At 43.3% G+C, this 19,458-nt stretch overlaps 1 protein-coding gene across 12 annotated transcripts in view; it reads left to right on the top strand.

Annotated features, from left to right (window-relative positions):
• ARHGEF11 (Rho guanine nucleotide exchange factor 11) overlaps window positions 1-19,458 on the top strand; it is a 90,864-nt gene that overhangs the window by 33,633 nt on the left and 37,773 nt on the right. For 9 of the 12 annotated variants that reach the window (XM_081121339.1, XM_081121336.1, XM_081121334.1 and 6 more), the window contains 7 exons: window positions 6,652-6,740; window positions 7,658-7,756; window positions 10,448-10,497; window positions 11,218-11,275; window positions 12,127-12,302; window positions 13,013-13,084; window positions 18,490-18,609. In XM_081121339.1, the coding sequence (XP_080977465.1) occupies window positions 6,652-6,740; window positions 7,658-7,756; window positions 10,448-10,497; window positions 11,218-11,275; window positions 12,127-12,302; window positions 13,013-13,084; window positions 18,490-18,609 (664 nt within the window). The remainder of the gene's footprint in view (window positions 1-6,651; window positions 6,741-7,657; window positions 7,757-10,447; window positions 10,498-11,217; window positions 11,276-12,126; window positions 12,303-13,012; window positions 13,085-18,489; window positions 18,610-19,458) is intronic. The other 3 variants (XM_081121331.1, XM_081121341.1, XM_081121333.1) reach the window with 2 other exon arrangements.

Raw genomic sequence — 19,458 nt, 5'->3', positions numbered from 1 at the left:
TTAAAAGATCACTCTGTGTGTAGAGAATGAACAGGCTCTGGAGGAGTGGAAGCTGGAGTAGATGTGAGGAGATCAGTTAGTTGTTCTAGGTGAGAGATGATGGTGTCTTACACCAGCCTGTGACGGGGAGGAGCAAAAGTAAGTGGATTCCAGAAATATTAATGGGTATAATCAGCAGGACTTGGCAGTTGATTAGATTAGAGGGGGGAATGTCAGGGATAACTCAGATTTCTGGCGTGAGTGACTGCACGGTACTATTTCCTGAGAAGGAAATGTTTGCTCTGGAGCAGAGCTAGGCTTGGGTTGGGGAGGTTGATTTCAGTTGGAACATTTTTGCTTTGAGGTATTGGTGAAGGTGATTTGGTCCTCCCAGTCCCACTTTGAGGAAAATGAGATGATCCACATTTGTGAGGAAAATGGGATGATCCACATTTGTGAGGAAAATGGGATAATCCATATTTGTGATTAAGAAACTTAGGTTTGGAGAGGTTGGGCGACTTGCCTGAGATGACATATCCAGGAGAATGCTGGGACTAAGCTTGAGCCTGTACAGCAGGTTCTCGAATAAAGTCGTTTAACTCATTGTTTGGTTATAATGTTAAGATCCTATAAGATCTTAGCTCTTACTTAGATCAGTCTGTGGCAAAATTGGTTTAGTTATACATCATTTCGCTGCAGTTCCAAGAACCCATCAATAACTTTAAGTGAGGACTTACTGTATTTTATTCCTAAGGCCCTATTTCCCAAACCATACCATGTGGGCTGTGTGCTAAGTATTAAATGTTGAATCGAGCTAGTCAGCCCTCTCAACTCCTGCGCACACACCTGTCTGCCAAGTTGTCTGCCCTGACAAACAGTCCTAAAATCTCTTGTTCTTAAAGAGACCTTCATGGAAGTAAGAAGGAGAGTATTCCTGGCTTTGCCCTCCCTAGATTTAGAACACACCAGGAGTTGTCCTCTCTTTCCATTTTTCGTTAAGTCACTCATTCTTGTCCTGCTCACCTCACCTCTGACACATGTTGAGCATCGGTCACCCCATGGAGTGACCATTTGCATGCGACTTTACTCTGTCAACCTATGGTTGTTGGTGCCAGTTGAGTGCCAACATGAATTCTCAGTTTGGGGAACAGTGAATAAGGAAACTATTCAGTGCAAATAGCTCAGTTGTGATACAGCACAGCTGTGGAACAGCTCAGTAGTGTTACAGATCACAGGGCAGCAGCACAGCTGTGAAATGGCCCTGAGGCAAGGTGGCCCTGCTCTGCTCCAGTCTGCCCCACCTCCAGCCTGGTGTGCAGACAGACCACTGCTCTGCTCTGCTTGGGAAACACAGTCTTTGGTGGAAAGGGAAAGTATGCTCTGTGGGACACAGGGGAGCTGACTTGCAGTTTTATTGGTCCAAAAAGCACAGTCCTGATTGGTCAGCGTGGAGTAGTTCTGATTGGTCAGTGAAAATTCTGTGGGGGATATAGCTGCATAGCTCTGATTTGACAGGGAAAGTCTCAGTCCTATTGGTTGAAATACAATTCCAAGAACTCCTTTATAAGGGTTGACTCAACCAGCAGGAACGCAGTGCAGGCTTTTCCCTGAAGTGTGGCTTGTGTGAGGGACCCCTATTTAGAAATGGCTGCTAGGCCCTGTTTTTTGTTGTTGTTTTTTAAGTTTGAGCCAGTTAGCCACCAGGAGTCCTTCTTTCTCAAAGAACTTAACAAACATTGCCTCTTTGATCCTCACATCAGCTCTGAAAGAAAGGGCATGTATATTCCTTCAGCAAACGTTTCCCGAGCAGGCACCCACCACACACCAGTCACTATGCTGGAACTTGGCTGGTGATACAAGGATGACTAAGCCCCTGTCCTTGTTCTCAAGGGGTTTTAGGTCTCATAAGGAAAACCTATGATAGACTCAGAAGTTAAGGGACTTGGTTTTTTGTTTTTGTTTTTAAAAAATATATCTTTATTGATTTCAAAGAGAGGAAGGGAGGGGGGGAGAGAGATAGAAACATCAATGATGAGCGAGTCATTGATCGGCTGCCTCCTGCACGCCCCCTATTGGGGATCGAGCCCACAACTCAGGCATGTGCCCTGACTGGGAATCTAACCACTATCCCCTGGATCCTAGGTTGATGCTCAACCGCTGAGACATGCCCAGCCAGGCAAGGGACTTGTTTTGAAAGTTCTTTAAAGTTATGGCCCTTAGAATAAGGAATCACTTGGGCTGCTTGTTAAAATAAAAATAGATTCCAAACCTGCTGAATTGGATCCCCAGGGTTGGAGTTTCCAGTGACTCATAACACTGCTCTTCAGCTAGTAGATGATCTAGTTGAGATTTGAGCCTTTTCTGGCCATATTGCCAGAGACTTTTTCCCTCCATTTGTCATCCCCTAGTTTTACAGATGAGAGAACTGACGCAAGTGGGAGTCAACTGCCCACAGTGAATTAGAGACAGAACTGGGATTAGCACCTGAATTTCCTGGATTCCTACATCTAACCTATTTCTACAACAACATCTAGAGTGTTAAATTAACTTTGCACTCTGGTTCTGATTGAAACTGCTTTCCATGTCCTTTTATTTCTAAATTTATTCAACTGTATAAGCTCTCAGGGAGCATTTGTGTCACATTCTGTCAGCAGGGATTGTCTGCAAACAGGTCTCTGCCTTTACTGTAGGGATACACAGACCTGAGAGGCTGTGTTTGTCAGCCTCAGACCACAGGGAAAATTCTACCCGGAGGCACAATCCTTGGAGAGTTAGGGTACCAGGAGGCTGCTTAAAGCTCCTCCTTGGTAGATAAGGGAAACCAGACCAGTAAGGCCTGGTCAGGGTTCACTGAGTGTGGATTTTATCTAGAACTAAGGTCCTGGCAGGGTAGCTCCTTCCTGGCTTTGGGGAGGGACTCAGGAATATTACTTCACTCCAGATTCAAGAGACCTAGGCGAACCTATGTATAGTGTGCTTTTTATCTCTGTCATATGTGTCTGTATATATACATATACCATATGTATTCTGTATATCTCATGTGTATGTCATATATGTGTGTGCACATGTGAGGTGTACATATTATACATGTGTGTGTATATTGTGTGCATGTATGTGTATGTATGTATATAAAAAAGAATGTAGGAGAGAAGTTCTAATGAAAACCAGTTAGATCTACATATGGCCACAGGTCATATAACATTTTGTCTAGGGGCACAGACCTTGAAGTCAGACCAACTTTATGCACATCTTAACTCCATTTATTTAACCTCCATCTTCACTTGTCTGAAAATGGATGTACTACCTACGTCACCAGGCTATTGTGATGATTAAATGAGATAACGTCTGTTGAATGTTCAGCTCAGGGCCTGGTAGGTAGTAAGAACTTAATCGTTATCATCACAGAACAGGGATATTCTAGGCCTTTTCCTCATTTACGTATTTGTGGTGGGATGAGGGTAAGGACCAAAGGACCAGGAACTTCCCACTGAGGGGCTTGATACCACCCAGCTTCATCCAATTGTCACCATGGGAAACTGTGAGCCCAAAGGTGCCAGAGCTTATGCCTTTTCAAGAGAAAACAGAAGCCTGTATTTTTAAATGTGAAATTGCCTGCTTTTCACATTTTAACAACTAATTATTTTTAAATACACACAACGCAAACCTACCACACCATAGACCAACAGAAGGGATATATAGGCTGGTTCCCAGTTTTCAGCTCTGCATTCTGAAAGGTCACCAGACACTTCCTTGCTGTGTCACACCTTCTGGGCTAGGGTGCAGAGGGCGTTTTTTGACACATGTTAACAGAGTCTGCCTGTTCTGTGCCTGGTGCTGCTGGAGAGCATATGGGAAGTACTCGTAACCTTTGCCCTCTAGCAGAGAGGCAGGACTAACACACCAGATGACAAGGATCAGGTAGGAGGTAGGAGGTAGGAGCTACTTGAGCGTGGTCCACATCATAAAGAACAAGGAAATGGAAGCTTTCCATGAACCAATAGGGAGCTACTTGGAGAATATATTAAATGAAGAAAAGCAAAGTATAAAAGGTACAGGATACTACCTGTTATGTAAGAAGAAAGAAACTAAGAATATTTATATGTATTTGCTTAGTTTTGCAGAAACAAACAGAAAGGAAACCAAAAACAACTGAAAATGGTTACTTGGGGAAGAGTGGGATGAAGGGATAGGGACACTTCTGATTATGCTTTTAAATTTTCAGTTTTAGTGAGATATAGTTTACATACAGCACTGTATAAGTTTAAAGTACACAGCATGACATGTATATTGTGAAATGATTACCACATTAAGTTTAGTTGTCATATATAGATTCTAGAACATTTATTAAATGATGAACTAAGCTGAATCTTTACCTTGGGTGAAGAGGAGGGGGTTGTGGTCAGAAAATGATGGATAGAGTAATTTGAAGAAAGCCAGAAGTTGTAGCTTTTGGAAGCTTACCTTCTTGTCTAGCTTATAGATACAGTAATGAGGAGTAGCATAGGAAGAACATCTAGAAGAAGGAACAGTGTGGGCAAAGACAAAAGCCAGAAGCCATAGCAAGTGAAAGGAGAACAACTAAGAGCAGGGACCAAGAATAGGATGGAGCCTTCACTATGTCAGACCCCCAGGGCCTGATCAGAACCACTCTGCCTTCATGGCTCCTGCAACCCCATCTGTATAGTCCAACAGACAAGCAAACAAGCAGTTCCTTTGGGTGTTCGTTCTGCCAGAAGATCAGGTTCTGGGAGCTGTGGCAGGCATCGGAGGCTGACCAGCATCAGGCAGCCAGTTCGATGCCGTGGCTTAATGGCCTAGCTTGAAGACAGGATGACCTTTCTCTGGAATACAATAGGGAAGCTCTAAAAGGTTTTAAGCAGCAGAATGACTGGGCATTTTAGTAGCTTCACTCTCCTCCATTGTGGCCAATTTCCATACCTGGGGCCATGATAGCTTGATTGTGGTTTCTTCCGAGCCAACCATTTCCAGTGTCTTGTCTAGTTTATGTCTTGTTTTGTTTTATCTTTCTCTTCTTTCCTGTGTTGTGCTCTCCTGGGCCCCACGCTCTCCTCTTGATGTGCTTCTCTCTCTGATCCAAAGATCAGCCGGTAAAAAGCAGTCTCACCTGTCCAGGTAAGAGGGGTGCCAGGGTGAGGGAGGGGAGACCCTCCTCTTTTAAATTTAAAAGTTATTTATTTGAATTGTATTGTGTTTATTATTTGGATAGATAAAACCTTCACATGGTTCAGAATTTAAAAGTTGCAAATGAAAATATAATGAAAAATTTCCAGCTCCATCCCTGTGCCCTGGGCACTGTTTTCCTTCCTCAGAAGCTACTGATGCTGTTTCTTTTATACCCTTTCAGAGATATTTTAGATACTTTATGCATGTGTAAGCAAATATTTTAACATATAAACAAATAATTGCCTTTTTATCTCTTTTAGCCACTTTTTTTCTGTCCACAGTTCTGCATCTTACTTTTTTCACTCAGCAACACGTCTTAGAGACCGTTCCTCGTGGTTTATAAAGAGCTCCTCCTTTTGTAGGCTGAATACTGTGTCAGTCCATTAATATACTGCAATTTATTTAACCAGCAATCACCCATCGTGAACATTTAGATTCTTTCCAATGTTTTGTCACTGCAAGCAGTGTTTCATGAATAGCCTTATACATGGTCATTTACTATAGATGTGAATAGGAGACTCTTTGGAAGGGCATCAACTATTGACTAGGAACCGGCAATTTGGACACTTCTCTAAAACGGGGAGGCATAGCAATGATTTGTGCTGCTGTCCCTGCTGGGGTGTCCTATTAAAGGAGATCGAGCAAAAAAATGTTCTGGTTTAGTGATCTCATAGATACCTTCAGGTTTTAGGATCTTAATAGTTTCTAAGCAAGGTGCCTCAGGTTGGTGGTAGGAATGGGCCTGAATGTGGGGTTAGAATGCTACCACCAACTAGACCAGATTCCCGTTCTCCCATGGTACCCACAAGATAATGGAATTTTCCAAGGTTTGAGTCATTGCTATATCCTGCTTTCTAGAAAAGTGTACAAGTTGCCAGTTACCCAACAGGTTAGTACCAAATGCCCAGCTACCCTCCTAGAGACGCTGCTGGGGGAGGGATGAAGAAATGAAGCTGAAGTGGGGAAGGGCATCTCTTGCCACCACCGCGGCTCTCTGCTGTGCTCATGCAGGCTTCTGTATGTTTTTTACTCACCCCATTCTTGCCCTCTAGTCTCCCTTTCCTTTACCTAAAACTAATTGGCTGTTTATTTTTTCCTGTCTTTTTCTCGCATTCATTTTCTCTGGTGCTCTGTTCTGTTCCATCAGCCCCATTGCAGCCTGGTAAGACCCAACAAGCATGTGTCTTTGGGCACAGCCTGTTCTTGCTATTGTCTCTTTGTCTTCTGACTCCAGGAAGGGCTATTTCCCTTCACACTTTGGTGGGTATTAAAGAGATCATGTTAATCCTGCCAGCCTAGGAGTCCAGACAGGTGGTATTACTAGTGGTGTAGACATGGCTAATCTTCCACCAGGTTGAGTAGGTCCGAGGGTAGAGGGTTGGTCTCTCAGTGTCCAAAACATGGGGCCACTTTTGACAGGGCTTTTTTCCACTACAACATGGGTCCCTCCCTGCCCTCCTTACTGATACGGTTTTATTACTCCTTCAGGTTAAGTAGCCTGTCTTTGGGAGATTCAGCACCTGAGCGCAAGTCCCCTTCCCACCACGGCCAACCCTCTGACACCTCTGAGACAACAGGTAACCTTCTTCTTGGGGCCTTAACACAATGATACAGGCATACACTCATACAGACTAACCCTGTACCCTAGATATAAAGCTGCTTAGCCTTTATATGAGCTCATAATGCGTACTAGGCATTGTTACATGTTGTATATAAATTTCCTCATTTAGTCCCTATATCAACTATAGAAAGTAGATTTTATTACCCCTGCTTTGTAGATGAGGAAGCTGGGGCTCAGAGAAATTAAGAAACTTGCCCAAGTGCACAAGCATGTAGGGAACAGAGTCAGAACCTGAAACCAATGGGTTTTAAATCTAGAACTCATGCTTTGTCAATTACAAGAAGCAGTCACACGTACCTGCACACACATGATGCCTGATACGCATCCACAGGGGCAGAGATAGCCTTTCTTGTTGTCTGTGTTTGTGTATGGAGGTACATGTGAAAAAACGGTTTTCTCTTGTCATTTATCCTTTCCTGGATTTGGCAAGGGACCAGCCCTGGGTCACCTTGCATAAGTTGTCCAGCTCTGCGAAGAGTCAACAAGCACTAGTGTCCCGTCTGCTGCATTCACTGTATGTAATTAGACAGAAAACTTGAAGTCTCACTGGGCTTCAGTCCCGGGACTGCTTCTCTGTAACGTTAGTCTTCAGCCTGCATTGGCCCTGCCCCTTCTTCTGCCAGTCTCACCCAGACAGACAGGGAGAGACGGACATGTACAAGAGAAACAAGCATCTCAGAGAGGGTGCTTTCTTGTATGGAATACAGGATTAATCACTGAGGGAGGCAAGTCATTGCCATAGCATTTGGAAAAGGTAAGTCTGGGAATCTGGTTATCTGGAAAGGTTTTTCTAGAGGAAGAAACATGGGGCTTTCCTGGGTTGGTCTCGGCTTGTGTGCACTAACCTCCTCTCTTCCTCTCACCACTCACCAGGTCTTGTTCAACGCTGTGTCATCATCCAGAGGGACCAGCATGGCTTCGGCTTCACAGTCAGTGGGGATCGCATTGTTCTGGTACAGTCTGTGCGGCCTGGTAAGTGTTGCATCCCTTCTGCAGTGGACAGTTCCCACAAAGCCACCTTCTATGTGACAGTGCTGCATAACGTGGAGAACTTACATGTCATTTCTGTCTGAGGGCCTGAGAAGTCCTGGAGGGTACAGTTGAATTACTCTAGAACTGGTTCCCCAGAGGCATCTGGGAAAGTCTCCACAATTCTAAGCCACTAGGGCAGAATTTCTAGGGATGACACTTTATGCTCACTTCCCCTGTCCAGAAGTATAAAAACAACAGAATTGCCTTCAGGTCAGGTAGATGCCTGGTTGCCCTCCAAGAGAGGTCTTCACCCTGGGTCAGAGGATGCCAAGGAGGAGTCAAAGACCTGCTCTCTTCCTACCCACCTTCACATAGCCTCACTTGGCGCACAGGTCATCACCCTTCTGCAGCTGTTTAAACTGAGACAGGTCCAAATGTATTTGCAAATACAATTAACATTAAATAATAAACTACCAAAAGATAAATGATGCATGTTGGACAGTATGGGGAGGAAATGGTGTTTGGAAATTTGTGTTTGGGTAGTTGTGGTATAATAATTTTTCTTCTGATCAGTTCAGGAAGCCTTCTTATAAGAAATAGGATTTCAGGAGTAGTTTGAGAGATGGGAGTGAAAAACACATTGGCAGGGTAGGAATTTGGTGGGAAAGGAGTAAAGAGTGGGAGGACATCGTAAGCAAGTCAATCAAGTGACCAATTAGGTATGAAAGAGTTTCAAATATTTCAAAGCATAGTTATATGTCAGGTGAGAGAATCATTGTTGATAGTAATCCAGGCTGAAGAAGATAGGAAATGAGCGTGGGGAAGAATGTAAAGCAAGTGTCCCAAAGAGGGGTGGACAGTAGTGTAGCAAATGGGGTTGGGCCTGGTGACACAGAGTATCGTGGGCTTGGTTTATAGAAGATACAAGGAAAGGGGTAGGAGCAGGCTAGTGTTTCACACTAAGTACAGTGCAAAATGGGAAGGAAAATATACTTTAAGTAATTTTGGAAAGATTTGGGATTTGTTTATGGAAAAGACAAAAAGAGAATGTTAAATTTATGACCAAAATGAGGTAAATGGATCATGCAGGAATATAAACACTTACAACTACTTAACTTTTATCAGTGGGGAGTTTGTTTTTCATATCCTAGGGTAGAGCTCTGAAAAAATACTTTTATTCTTTGCTTCCCTTGTTCTCTCAAGGTTCCTGGACTAGGTGAGACAGCTAATGGGACTGCCAGTGACTTGTACTTTGCCTTTATGGTCTCTTTGATATAGGAAGTTTGGGGATCCCCTCCAGTGAAGTATGAGTTCAGCACTCCTTCAGTTTTTCCTCCCCTTAGGCCAGAGCAGAGTCAGACCCAAAAAGGAAAGAACAAAAGAATGGGTTGCAGCAAAATACGAGTTTTGAGAAATACGCGCATGTGTGTGTATTTTGGGAAGGAGAGAGGAAGAGACTTAATTTGGATTGGCATTGAAATCACAGAATAACACAGCAGTTATTTTCTTTTCAGATATTAGGTTCCTCTGGTTCACTCTTTCTCAAAGCGTAGTCTTTGTTCTGCCTGTATCAGAATCGCCTAGATGCTACAATGGTTGAAAGCCATAGTCCTGGGCCCCGCTTCAGAAGTACTCTATCGCTTTCTAGCAAGGGGGCCAAGGAATGTGCTCTGTAATTAATTCCCCCAGTGATTCTTGTGCTTACTGAAGTCTGAGAACTTCTGCTCTAATTCCTTAACTCTGAAGAGTTCTTTTTTTAAAATCACTAAGTTATTAGAAGGCATGTGTATTTCATACGTTCTGGCAAAATAGCTCTTTCTTCTCCGCCTTTAGTTTCTAGATGACAGCGTAAGAGAGAGTTTTCAGCTCTTTGCAAGTGGGAATAAGTAGCACTTTACATGAGGGCAGTCTCAAGTCCCAATATTGAAAAGCCAAATTAGAATGTAGTCATCACTGTAATTTCTCTTTTTAAGACTACAAACATCTAGATGTGCCTTGTGGGAGTTTTATTTTGATCAGATGAATGCAACTTACAGATGTAATGATCATTTTGAGAGTGACTGACAAAAAAATCCTGATTTTTATGCTTCTCATTAACTTGTCTCAGTGTTTCTTGTGCTTCCTGGATATAAATTAAACCAGGACTCTAAATCATTTAAAACTACATAGTGGTCACAACCACTGCAGCCTTCAGTCGAATAATAACCTGAAAAAGTGGAGAGTACATTCTGAACTCTACTCATTCAGTCACAATCAGAAGCTCTTAATCTGGTCTGTTAGAAAGGAAGAAACTGTTGCCTTGGTTGAGCGTAGTCCCATGCACCAAAAGGTCACTGATTTAATTCCTGGTCAGAGCACATACCTGGGTTGCTGGTTCGTTCCCCCGGTCAGAGCACGTATAGAAGGCAACCAATGGATCTTTCTCACATTGATGTTTCTCTCTCTCTCTCCATTCCTCTCTCTAAGTGTGTCCTCAGGTGAGGATTTTTTAAAAATGAGATAGGACCTGCCATAGTCTACTTTAGATTAAAAGTAGTTTTGTCACTGGAGCAGAGTAGACATTTGAGGTACTTAACACAGAAAGATGGGAAGAAATTTTGGAGGGAGGTGGTCTGACAGGGACTTTGGTATGCATTTAGTGACCTCTGGGGAAGCTTGTTGGGCTCTGCTGACCAGGCCTTCTTCTTACAGGAGGTGCAGCCATGAAAGCCGGTGTGAAAGAGGGCGACCGGATCATCAAGGTGAGTGGCCTTCCCTTTGCATGCTTCATTTCCATTCCAGCTGTTAGCCACTGAGTTGAGGTGGTACCATGAGAGTGGGCACAGCAGTATATTGTGAGAGGGTGGGGACTAAGATATTCTAGATCTTTCTTGACCCTAATGTAACCAGGTTTCTGGAACAGGTTTTATTATTCCCATTTCACAGATGACAAAAGCAAGATTAAGAGGGAGATGCTGAGACTAGTACAGTACTCAGTGCCTTCTGATTCTTGGGTTGATACTCTGTCCTCCATACAGTGCTGACTTTAGGTCCTTGCCAGTTTTAAACTACTGTCATCTCCCCTGTTGATTCAGCACTTCTGGAATACAGAGTCCTAGAGCCATTAAGGAAATCCTAGATGAGGAAATCCTTTCTTCTAGGAGGAGAAAACACACCGGCTCAGTTGACATTTGAACAAGGCTAATGGTTGAAAAAGTATATACCAAAAATGAATGAATGAATGAACGAATGAATGAAGCTGCAGCTCTTATCCCTGCAAATTTACAGACTAGCTGGGTAGGCAAAACACATGGCAGGTGTGAACAGGAAGAAATTCATAATGTGAATTTGAGTAAATAAGTGACCAGAGGTGGTTAAAGAACACTGGAAAATAGCCTCCTAAAGGAGTGGCATTTGGAACTTGTACATAGATCCCCTAGGTTTCCATGACCATTACTCAATGCCATATGTTCCCCCAACAGGTGAACGGCACCATGGTGACCAATAGCTCACACCTGGAGGTGGTGAAGCTTATCAAATGTGAGTTGCAAAGAGCTGAGCACTAAAGAATGGAGGGGAGATGAACTAGGAGGGAACAGCGGAAAGAGCAGGCTTGTTGACCCCAGAGGCTTCCTTTGTAGATGCGGGCAGCAGCTGAAGTCACATCTTTAATCTTAGTGGGGACCAGTCCACTGAGACTGCCACAATTTTCTGTTACCATTTCAGGTGGAGACACTGTTAGTCTCTCATCAACATCTCTATTTTTACACCCATCTTTGCACTCACATCTAGACCATATTTTACTAAGACTAGGTCTCACTCAGATACCATTTTCTCCCCTCTCCCATTCATGGGTATTCTTCCTCATTTGTTTCCTATTTTGGGAGGAAAAGCAAAAATATTCTGTTTGCAGCTGGGAAGACTCAACAATTAAGTCTGCCCAGGTAATCAAACAGAAACAGCAGATGATGAAGAAACAGTTAAAGGCTGTGGGAAGTTTGGGAAGAGTGGAAGGCTAGAATTTGAGTGTCTTCCATGTGCCAAGCAGGCAGTATATTTGGGGCTTTATACTGGCCACTTAATTTAGTGAGACAAAAGAGGAAGCCAGGGACTGATCAGAGACCCTTGGGAGTGTTCCCAGATATTTATGGGTGGAATTTTGGTTGAGGTCTCTACATGAAGAAAGGGAAAGAAGGGGTACTTGTGTTGGTGCAGGGTAGATAAGCAGGCATTAGGGAATGGGGTGGGGGAACATGACAAGTGAGGAGACTTTATCTACAGAATTATAAATTTAATGAGAGGAAAAAGGGAAAGAACCCCCTCCTTTTAGTTTGAATGTCTGCTGTCCAGGACAGTACCATTAGCAAGCCTTCTTTTGTCTGTCCCTCTAGCTGGTGCCTATGTTGCACTGACCCTCCTGGGCTCTTCACCCTCCGTTGGTGTCTCTGGGCTCCAGCAAGACCCAGACCCAGCAGGAGCTCCCCAGGTCACCCCTGTGATCCCACCACCACCACCTCCTCCACCTCTGCCACCACCACAGCGCATCACAGGACCCAAACCTCTGCAGGTAATGGTCCTCCTGCTCCTCTTCTCGCTCTGTTGTCCCTTTGAATAACTCCCATTGGGGGGAAAGCAGGTTAAATTGAATGATATGCTGGTAAGCAGAGACAAACCGAAGAGATATTTTTCCATGTAAATGCATGTGCAGTTTTATCAGACAGCAACATAAAGTGTGGAAGACTCTAAGAAGGCCCTTTGAGAGTGCTCCTCCCCACCTGCAGGTGTAGACAGAGGCATCTTTTAAACACTGCTGCCCGTCATTTTCAGGAGGGTGTGGACCAGGAGCAGGAGAAAGGCTTCCTGAAGAAAAAGGCTGCTTGGAGGAATGAAGTATGGAGCCCAGTCTGTAGGGGTGAGGGTCGGGGAAGGAAACACACAAGTAGGGAGAGAACCTGAGGACCAGGGAAAGCTGCATGAGGGGTTAAAAGAGATCAAGATGCAGATAGAATGGGAAATGGGATTTTCTGGCTGGAAAGAAGACTGAGCCAGTGAGTCCTGGGAGACTTTAGAGAGCAGTTTGATACCAGAGGTGATTATGATTGCAACAAGGTTTCTGGGAAGGTCAGGTAAAACCAAGATAACACTACGCTTACTGAATTCTAGACAAAACACATTTATGACAGGCACAACTCTCATAGCTCTCCTTGCCCAAGAATCAGCTGGTAGAAGAGAATTGAACTGATCCCCAACTCACACTGTCATATTTTCCATTCTTAGGATCCCGAATTTCAAAAACATGCCACCCAGATCCTTAGGAACATGCTGAGGCAGGAGGAAAGAGACTTACAGGTAAGGCCACTGATGACTGGCCGTTGCCTTACTGAAATAACCCTTTTTCAGAGCAATCTGCCAATGTGTACAACTGAATTTATAGGCCATATCCTATTACCATAAAGCCTTAAAAATTAAAACCCAGGACCATGAAGGAATTGTGATAAGCCAATAGAATTTATTAAAGCTGAGTTTGACCGATAGAGTGAAAAGGGTAATAGCTCCTAGATAATAAATTAGAATAGTCAATACATAGACAAAACACAAACAAGTGATGAGACCAGTAGAGTAAAATGAGGGAACATTAGAACTGAGGGCCCAGCCAGGTGTGGCTCAGCGGTTGAGCATCAACCTAGGATCCAGGAGATTGAGGTTCAATTCCCAGTCAGGGCACATGTCCTGGCTGTGGGCTCGATCCCCAGTAGGGGGTATGCAGGAGGCAGCCGATCAATGATGATTCTTCCATCATTGATGTATCTATCTCTCTCTCCCTGTTCCTTCCTCTCTCTCTGAAATCAATAAAGATATTAAAAAAAACCAAAGAACTGAGGAAAATGCGAGTCAGTTGGAATCGACCTTGTGGTTTCTAGGGAAGGGAAGGGTGATGGGAGGAGGAAGGTAGGGGTGGGGAGGTGAGCGCCACGCAAGCTGATGGAGAAGGGGGCGCTGTTGGTGAATGGGATGCAGAGAGATTTCCAGGCCTGGGAATGGTGCACATAGAGAACAGTAAGATTACTTTAGCTGGAGTGGGATCGCCAGATGACTATAGTAGCTGTGGCTTGCAGCAAGCCCCTCACTCCATTTCAACTCAGCAAATTTCTGTAAGTACCCACTGTATGTAAGCATTGTTTTAGTTCCTATGGTATACAGAGATGAGAAAAGATCAGACAGTTTTTACCCTTAAAATATATAAAATCTAATGGGGAAAATTGATATTACAGTAGAGGAGAGAGTGGCAGGAACAAAGATCTTCCAATAAGAGAACAAAGAGAGCATTAATTAATAATGGGAAATGTGGGGGGAAACTTCACAGACAGGATTCTGTTTCTGCTGGGCCTTGAAGAGTACAACTTCTGTATGCAAAAGAGATGGGACAGGGAATGCTACTCAGCATAGGTCAAAGGAACAAAGATATAAAAATACACTCATTTATTTAACAAGCCCTGAGTTCCTGCTGTGTGTGTTGCATTGCTAGGGAGAGGAGGGGTGTGAGGGCAAAAGTTGGAATGGTTACAAAGATAAATGAGAGATAAACCTTTCCTTTAAGGAGTTTGTAATCCAGCAGGATATAAGTGGATGAATGAAGATACAGTTATACAACAGTGTAGTAAGTGGTGATACATATTGACAAACGTCATAGAATAATCATGACAGCATGGCATTGGTATAAGGAGAGACCTATAGATCAATACAATAGAATTCAGAGTCCAGAAATCAACCCATACATCTATGATCAATTGATTTTTGACAAAGGTGTCAAGATAATTCATTGGAGAAAGTGTAGTCTTTTCAACAAATGGTGCTAGGACAGCTGAATGTCTATATACAAAGAATGAGTTTGGACCCTTACCTCACACAATAAAAAGAATTTAACTAAAAATGAATCAAAGACTTAAATGTAAGAACTGAAAACATTTTTAAAAACTATAAAACTTCTTCAAAGAAAGCCTGGGTGTAAATCTTTATGACCTTTTAGATATGACACCAAAAGCACGAACAACAACAATGAAAAGATAAAATGGACTTAATCAAAATTAAAAACTTCTGTGCATTAAAGATACGATCAGAGTCCAAAGACAACCCATAGAATGGGAGAAAATATTTGCCAATCATATATCTGATAAGGGTCTAGTACCAAGATGTATAAAGGACTCTTAAAACTCAGAATAAAAAGACAAGCCAATTTCAAAGCTAGCAAAGGATTTGAATAGACAGTCCAGTAGAGAAGACAAGCATGACCAGTAGCGCAGGAAAGGATGCTCAGTATCATTTGTCATTAGGGAGACACAAATCAGAACTACAGTGAGATACCACTCCACACCCACCAGGGCGGGTAGAGCCAAAATAACAGTTGTTGGTGAGAATGTTGAGAAATTGGAGAAACACTTGTTTATATTTTGTTTAACTATTTATAGCCTTCATCTGTTCCCACCATTGATGGTGAAAATGTAAATATAGTACAGCCACTATGGAAAAGTTTGGCAGTTCCTCAAAATATTAAACAGAGTAACATGGAGACATGATGATCAATTCCACTCCTAAGTATATACCAAAGAGTATTGAAAACATGTTCAAATAAAAACCTGTACATGAACCTTTGTAATAGCCAAAAAGTGGAAACACCTCAAATATTCATCAGTTGATGAATAAACAAGTGTGGTCTACCCATATAATGGTATATTATTTAGCCATAGAAAGGAATGAAGTGCTCATTCATGCCGTAACATGGGAGAACCCTGGAAACAGTATACTGAGTGAAAGAAGCAGATCTGTGAATGTACTAAAACCACTGAATTGTACACTTTAAAATGGTGCCATTTATGTTAGTGAATTAAATGTTAATGATAATTTGTAAAATGCCATGGAAGCCCAAAAGAAGGAATAATTAATTATGCAATGATCAGAGAAGTCTTCATGAGGTGACACTTGAGTTGGGATCAGTCTGTTTCCCTCTAGAAAGTGCTTTGGGCCTTGATGGGCTTGGAGTTTATTCTGAAGACAATAGGAATTGATCAAAGGATTTTTGAGTAAGGGAGTGAACATATCTTCAAATCAGTGTTCTTCAGAAAAGTATGTTAAGTGGATTGATACATAAGGAAATCATCTAGGAAGCTGTTGAAATAGGTAAGAAATGATGACAGATTTAACAAAAACAGCAGAAATAACAGAAAGTTGGGGATGGCAATGGGAGACATGTCAGATGTCAGATCAGTAGAACTTATCAATTGGAAAGGGGAAGTAAAGGAGAAGAGAGAGTAAAAGCCTGAATTGGGTACCTGGGTAGATGGCGATGTCATCTATGGAGTGAGGCAGGGAGAGGAGCAGGGCTTAGGGAAAAGAAATGAAGGTCAATTTTGGGTGTACTGAGTTTAAGATGTCCCTGGGACATTCAGATAAAAAGACCATCGCAGAGCATATGGAGGTAACAGGGCTGAACCTCAGGAGAAAAGGCTGGGTTGAAATAGACATATGGGCATCCTCGGCACAAAGGTGGTAGTTGACATTGGAAACTAGATGATACCACCCAGGGCACCAATGCAGAGAAAGAGAAGATAGCTGAGGATGGAATTTTGGAACTTATGTGCTTCTGTAGCACAGTGCACCAGCCTCTAACATCACATCAATTGCTGTTAAATTTCTTCGTTTGTTTGTTAATCGTCACCCAAGCATATTTTTTCCATTGCTTTTCAGAGTGGAAGGGAAGGAGAGAGAGGGAAAGAGATAGCAAAGAGAGAGAGAGAGAGGAGAGAAATATCGATGTGAGAGCGACACATTGATTGGTTTCCTCCTGCACACATCCCAAACCGGGCCGGGGATCGAACCTTCAACCCAGACACGTGCCCTTGATCAGAAATCAAACCCACTTTGGTGCTTGGGCTGGTGCTCTAACCACTGGGCATACTGGCCAGGGCTTGGACTAGGTTTGTCTCTACATTTGAATATTCTTCCTGCACGGCTGGCAGAGGATTTGGCATATACCAGTTCTCTAAATGTTTGTGGGACTGAAGGCTCACCCAGATTTAAGAGATGAGGCAGAGATAAAGATGCAGCTGGGGGAGGGGTAGGAAGAGACCCAGGATAATGTAGAGTTAGGAAGTCAAAAGAGGGCAGCATTTTGAGGAGGACCTAGAAGAAACCATTGGATTTGGCAATTCGTCATTTTGTTCTCATTTAGCTGTTTGAGATAATAGGGAGGAACTAGGTTGAGGAGTGACTGGAAGGCAAAGCAGTCTGGGGCTAAATGTAGACTCTTGTTTTGAAATACGTGGCTATGAAAGGAAGGAGAAAAACCTGAGGCAGCGGCTTGAAGAATAATCAGAGTTGAGCCCTGGCTCAGCAGGTTGAGCGTCCCATGCACCGAAAGGTGTCCAGTTCAATTCCCGGTCAGGGCACACACCCAGGTTGCAGGTTTGTTCCCAGGTTGTCGTGGTGCATGCCGGAAGCAACCGATCAATATCTCTCCCTCTCCCTTCCTCTCTCTCTAAAAATCAATAAAAACATTAAAAATAATAATAATAATTCAAGTTGATGGAAAAGGTTTTGTTGTAGTGGTTTAAGACTGAAAACTTGAGGAGAAGGAGCCAATGGGAAGAGAAGACTTTGAAGATATGTGACTAGTGCCCAAGAAGAGCATGAGGCAGTTGGAGGCATTAACTTTGTAAATATTAGACATAGTTTCTCTTCTGGGAGAGGGAGGAATGGCTGCAAATGTTCTGAAGTGAAATAAAGTTGAGAAGGGTCTTACCAGATGATACTGTCTGCTGAGACTGAGGGAAGGATTGGAGGCCTGAGAAGATGGAAAAAGTAAGTAAGGAATTTTTAAAAAAGGTTGGCTGGTAGCAGTGAGGCCCCAGATGAGCTGAGAGAATATGTGCACTCAGAGTCTTTGTTTAATTATTTAAGCAAAGCTATACTGAGTATTTTCTTTTGTAGTGAAATAATAATAGCCAACCGTATTTAGTAATGTGACTAAGCACCAGACATCCTGCTAAGCACTTTACATAGATAATCTTATTCAGATCTTACGGCTCAGCCCTCCCGGGAGGCAGGTACTGTCATCTGCAGGTACTTTAAAGGACCTGTCTCTGAGGACCTATTAAAGCTTGCCCAGGTCTACACAGCTAGTAAGTGGAGGTAGCGGAATTCAAAGCCAGGACTCCCTGAGTGCATAGGCCCAGCTCCACAAGCATATGCTGCGCTCCCTTGTGTGCTGTGAGGGGTGCTAGTTAAGTGTCAGACCACTTCCCAACTGCTGGGCTGGGGAGGGTGATGGTGGCTCCCCTAGTCCACGCTTCTCCCTCTCAGTCTCAGGTGCTGCTCACTGTGTGTGAGTTTCCCCTTGGGTACCTTTTCCTGTGCTGATCTGGACAGTCACATATCTCACACTTGAGGAATAGTGAGAGAACACCTCATTTAGGGTGTGGTACTTAAGCCAACCTTTGAGGGATGGGTCAGGTTAGGATGGGCCTTTGTGTTGTCTGCTTTCTCCAGTTGCCTCATGTGTTCTGTTTCTCCCCATTTATACTTTTTTCTGTTCCCAACTGATAGTGAAATAACTTACATCTACTAGAACACAAAGCTCTCTTCTCTCTCCCCTTTGTTTTGGGATAACTGCCTATTCCCCTCACTGGTGAGTTGTCCATTCTCTACTAACCACCTCATCTGCCTTCCCCCTTCTCCCTGTCCCCCTCACCCCTCCCTAGCATATCTGTGAGGTGTATAGCCGGAACCCCGCCAGCCTGCTAGAAGAGCAGATCGAAGGTGCCCGGCGGCGAGTCACTCAGTTACAGCTGAAGATCCAGCAGGAGACTGGTGGCTTAGTGGTGAGTGATAGCAGGCATAGCTCTAGGACGGGCACCCTGCAGGCGGACTGGGTGGAATTAGTGAGAAAGCTAGGGCAGGAGGCTTCCTGAGTCATGCCAGGACCCCAAGGCTGAGCTAGGAAGTGTTTAGTATCTAACAAAGAAACAAAGGTCTGTATTTCTTTTTAGAGCCAGAGAGACTGAGCACTGTCCTGACACTTGGGACTTAAAAGGAAAGGCCTTCTAAGAGCTTATAGTTGCAATGGAAAGCAATAAATATGAAATAAATGACTGTTGGCTTTAGTCTCCTAATTATCCATCTCCTCCTGAGTAATTTCCTCATAGCTGATATATATATTCCTATACTGACTTCACTCAGTGTTCATCTGGTAACTTTTTCCACTACTTACTTCTCAGGTCTTCTCAAATACAAGTACTTTAAAAAGTCCGCCTAAGTAAAGTATTCCCAGTTAGTTATGAGGCTTCTATAGCAGCAGCTAACCACACTTTGTGGAAGGTCCCAGAGGAGCCTCTTGGTCCTTATCTGTTCTGGTCAGGGAGTTTGCTATTAGTAGTGTCTTTTATCTCTAGCAGGCCTTAATTCTTTGGGTATATAAGAAGTAATTTTCCAGAAATGTTAAGATCTCCAAGAATAATATTTGCCAAAGTCAATAGAAATTATTTGAGGATTAGCCACTTTCTCCCTTAGAACATCCAGATCAAAAAAGCCTGGGAAACATAGGCTAATCAGATTTAAGCTGTTTTATTTTCTGAAGGAATTCTCAGTGTCACATGGTTGATAGGAGCTCAGATTCTGGACTTAGACCATCTGGATTCACATCCCAGTTCCAGTGCTCACCAGCTTTAAGA

The sequence above is a fragment of the Miniopterus schreibersii genome (genome assembly GCF_964146895.1).
Source record: "Miniopterus schreibersii genome assembly, chromosome: 19".
Lineage (NCBI taxonomy): Eukaryota > Metazoa > Chordata > Mammalia > Chiroptera > Miniopteridae > Miniopterus > Miniopterus schreibersii.
This window is presented reverse-complemented; position numbering and strand designations above follow the sequence as displayed.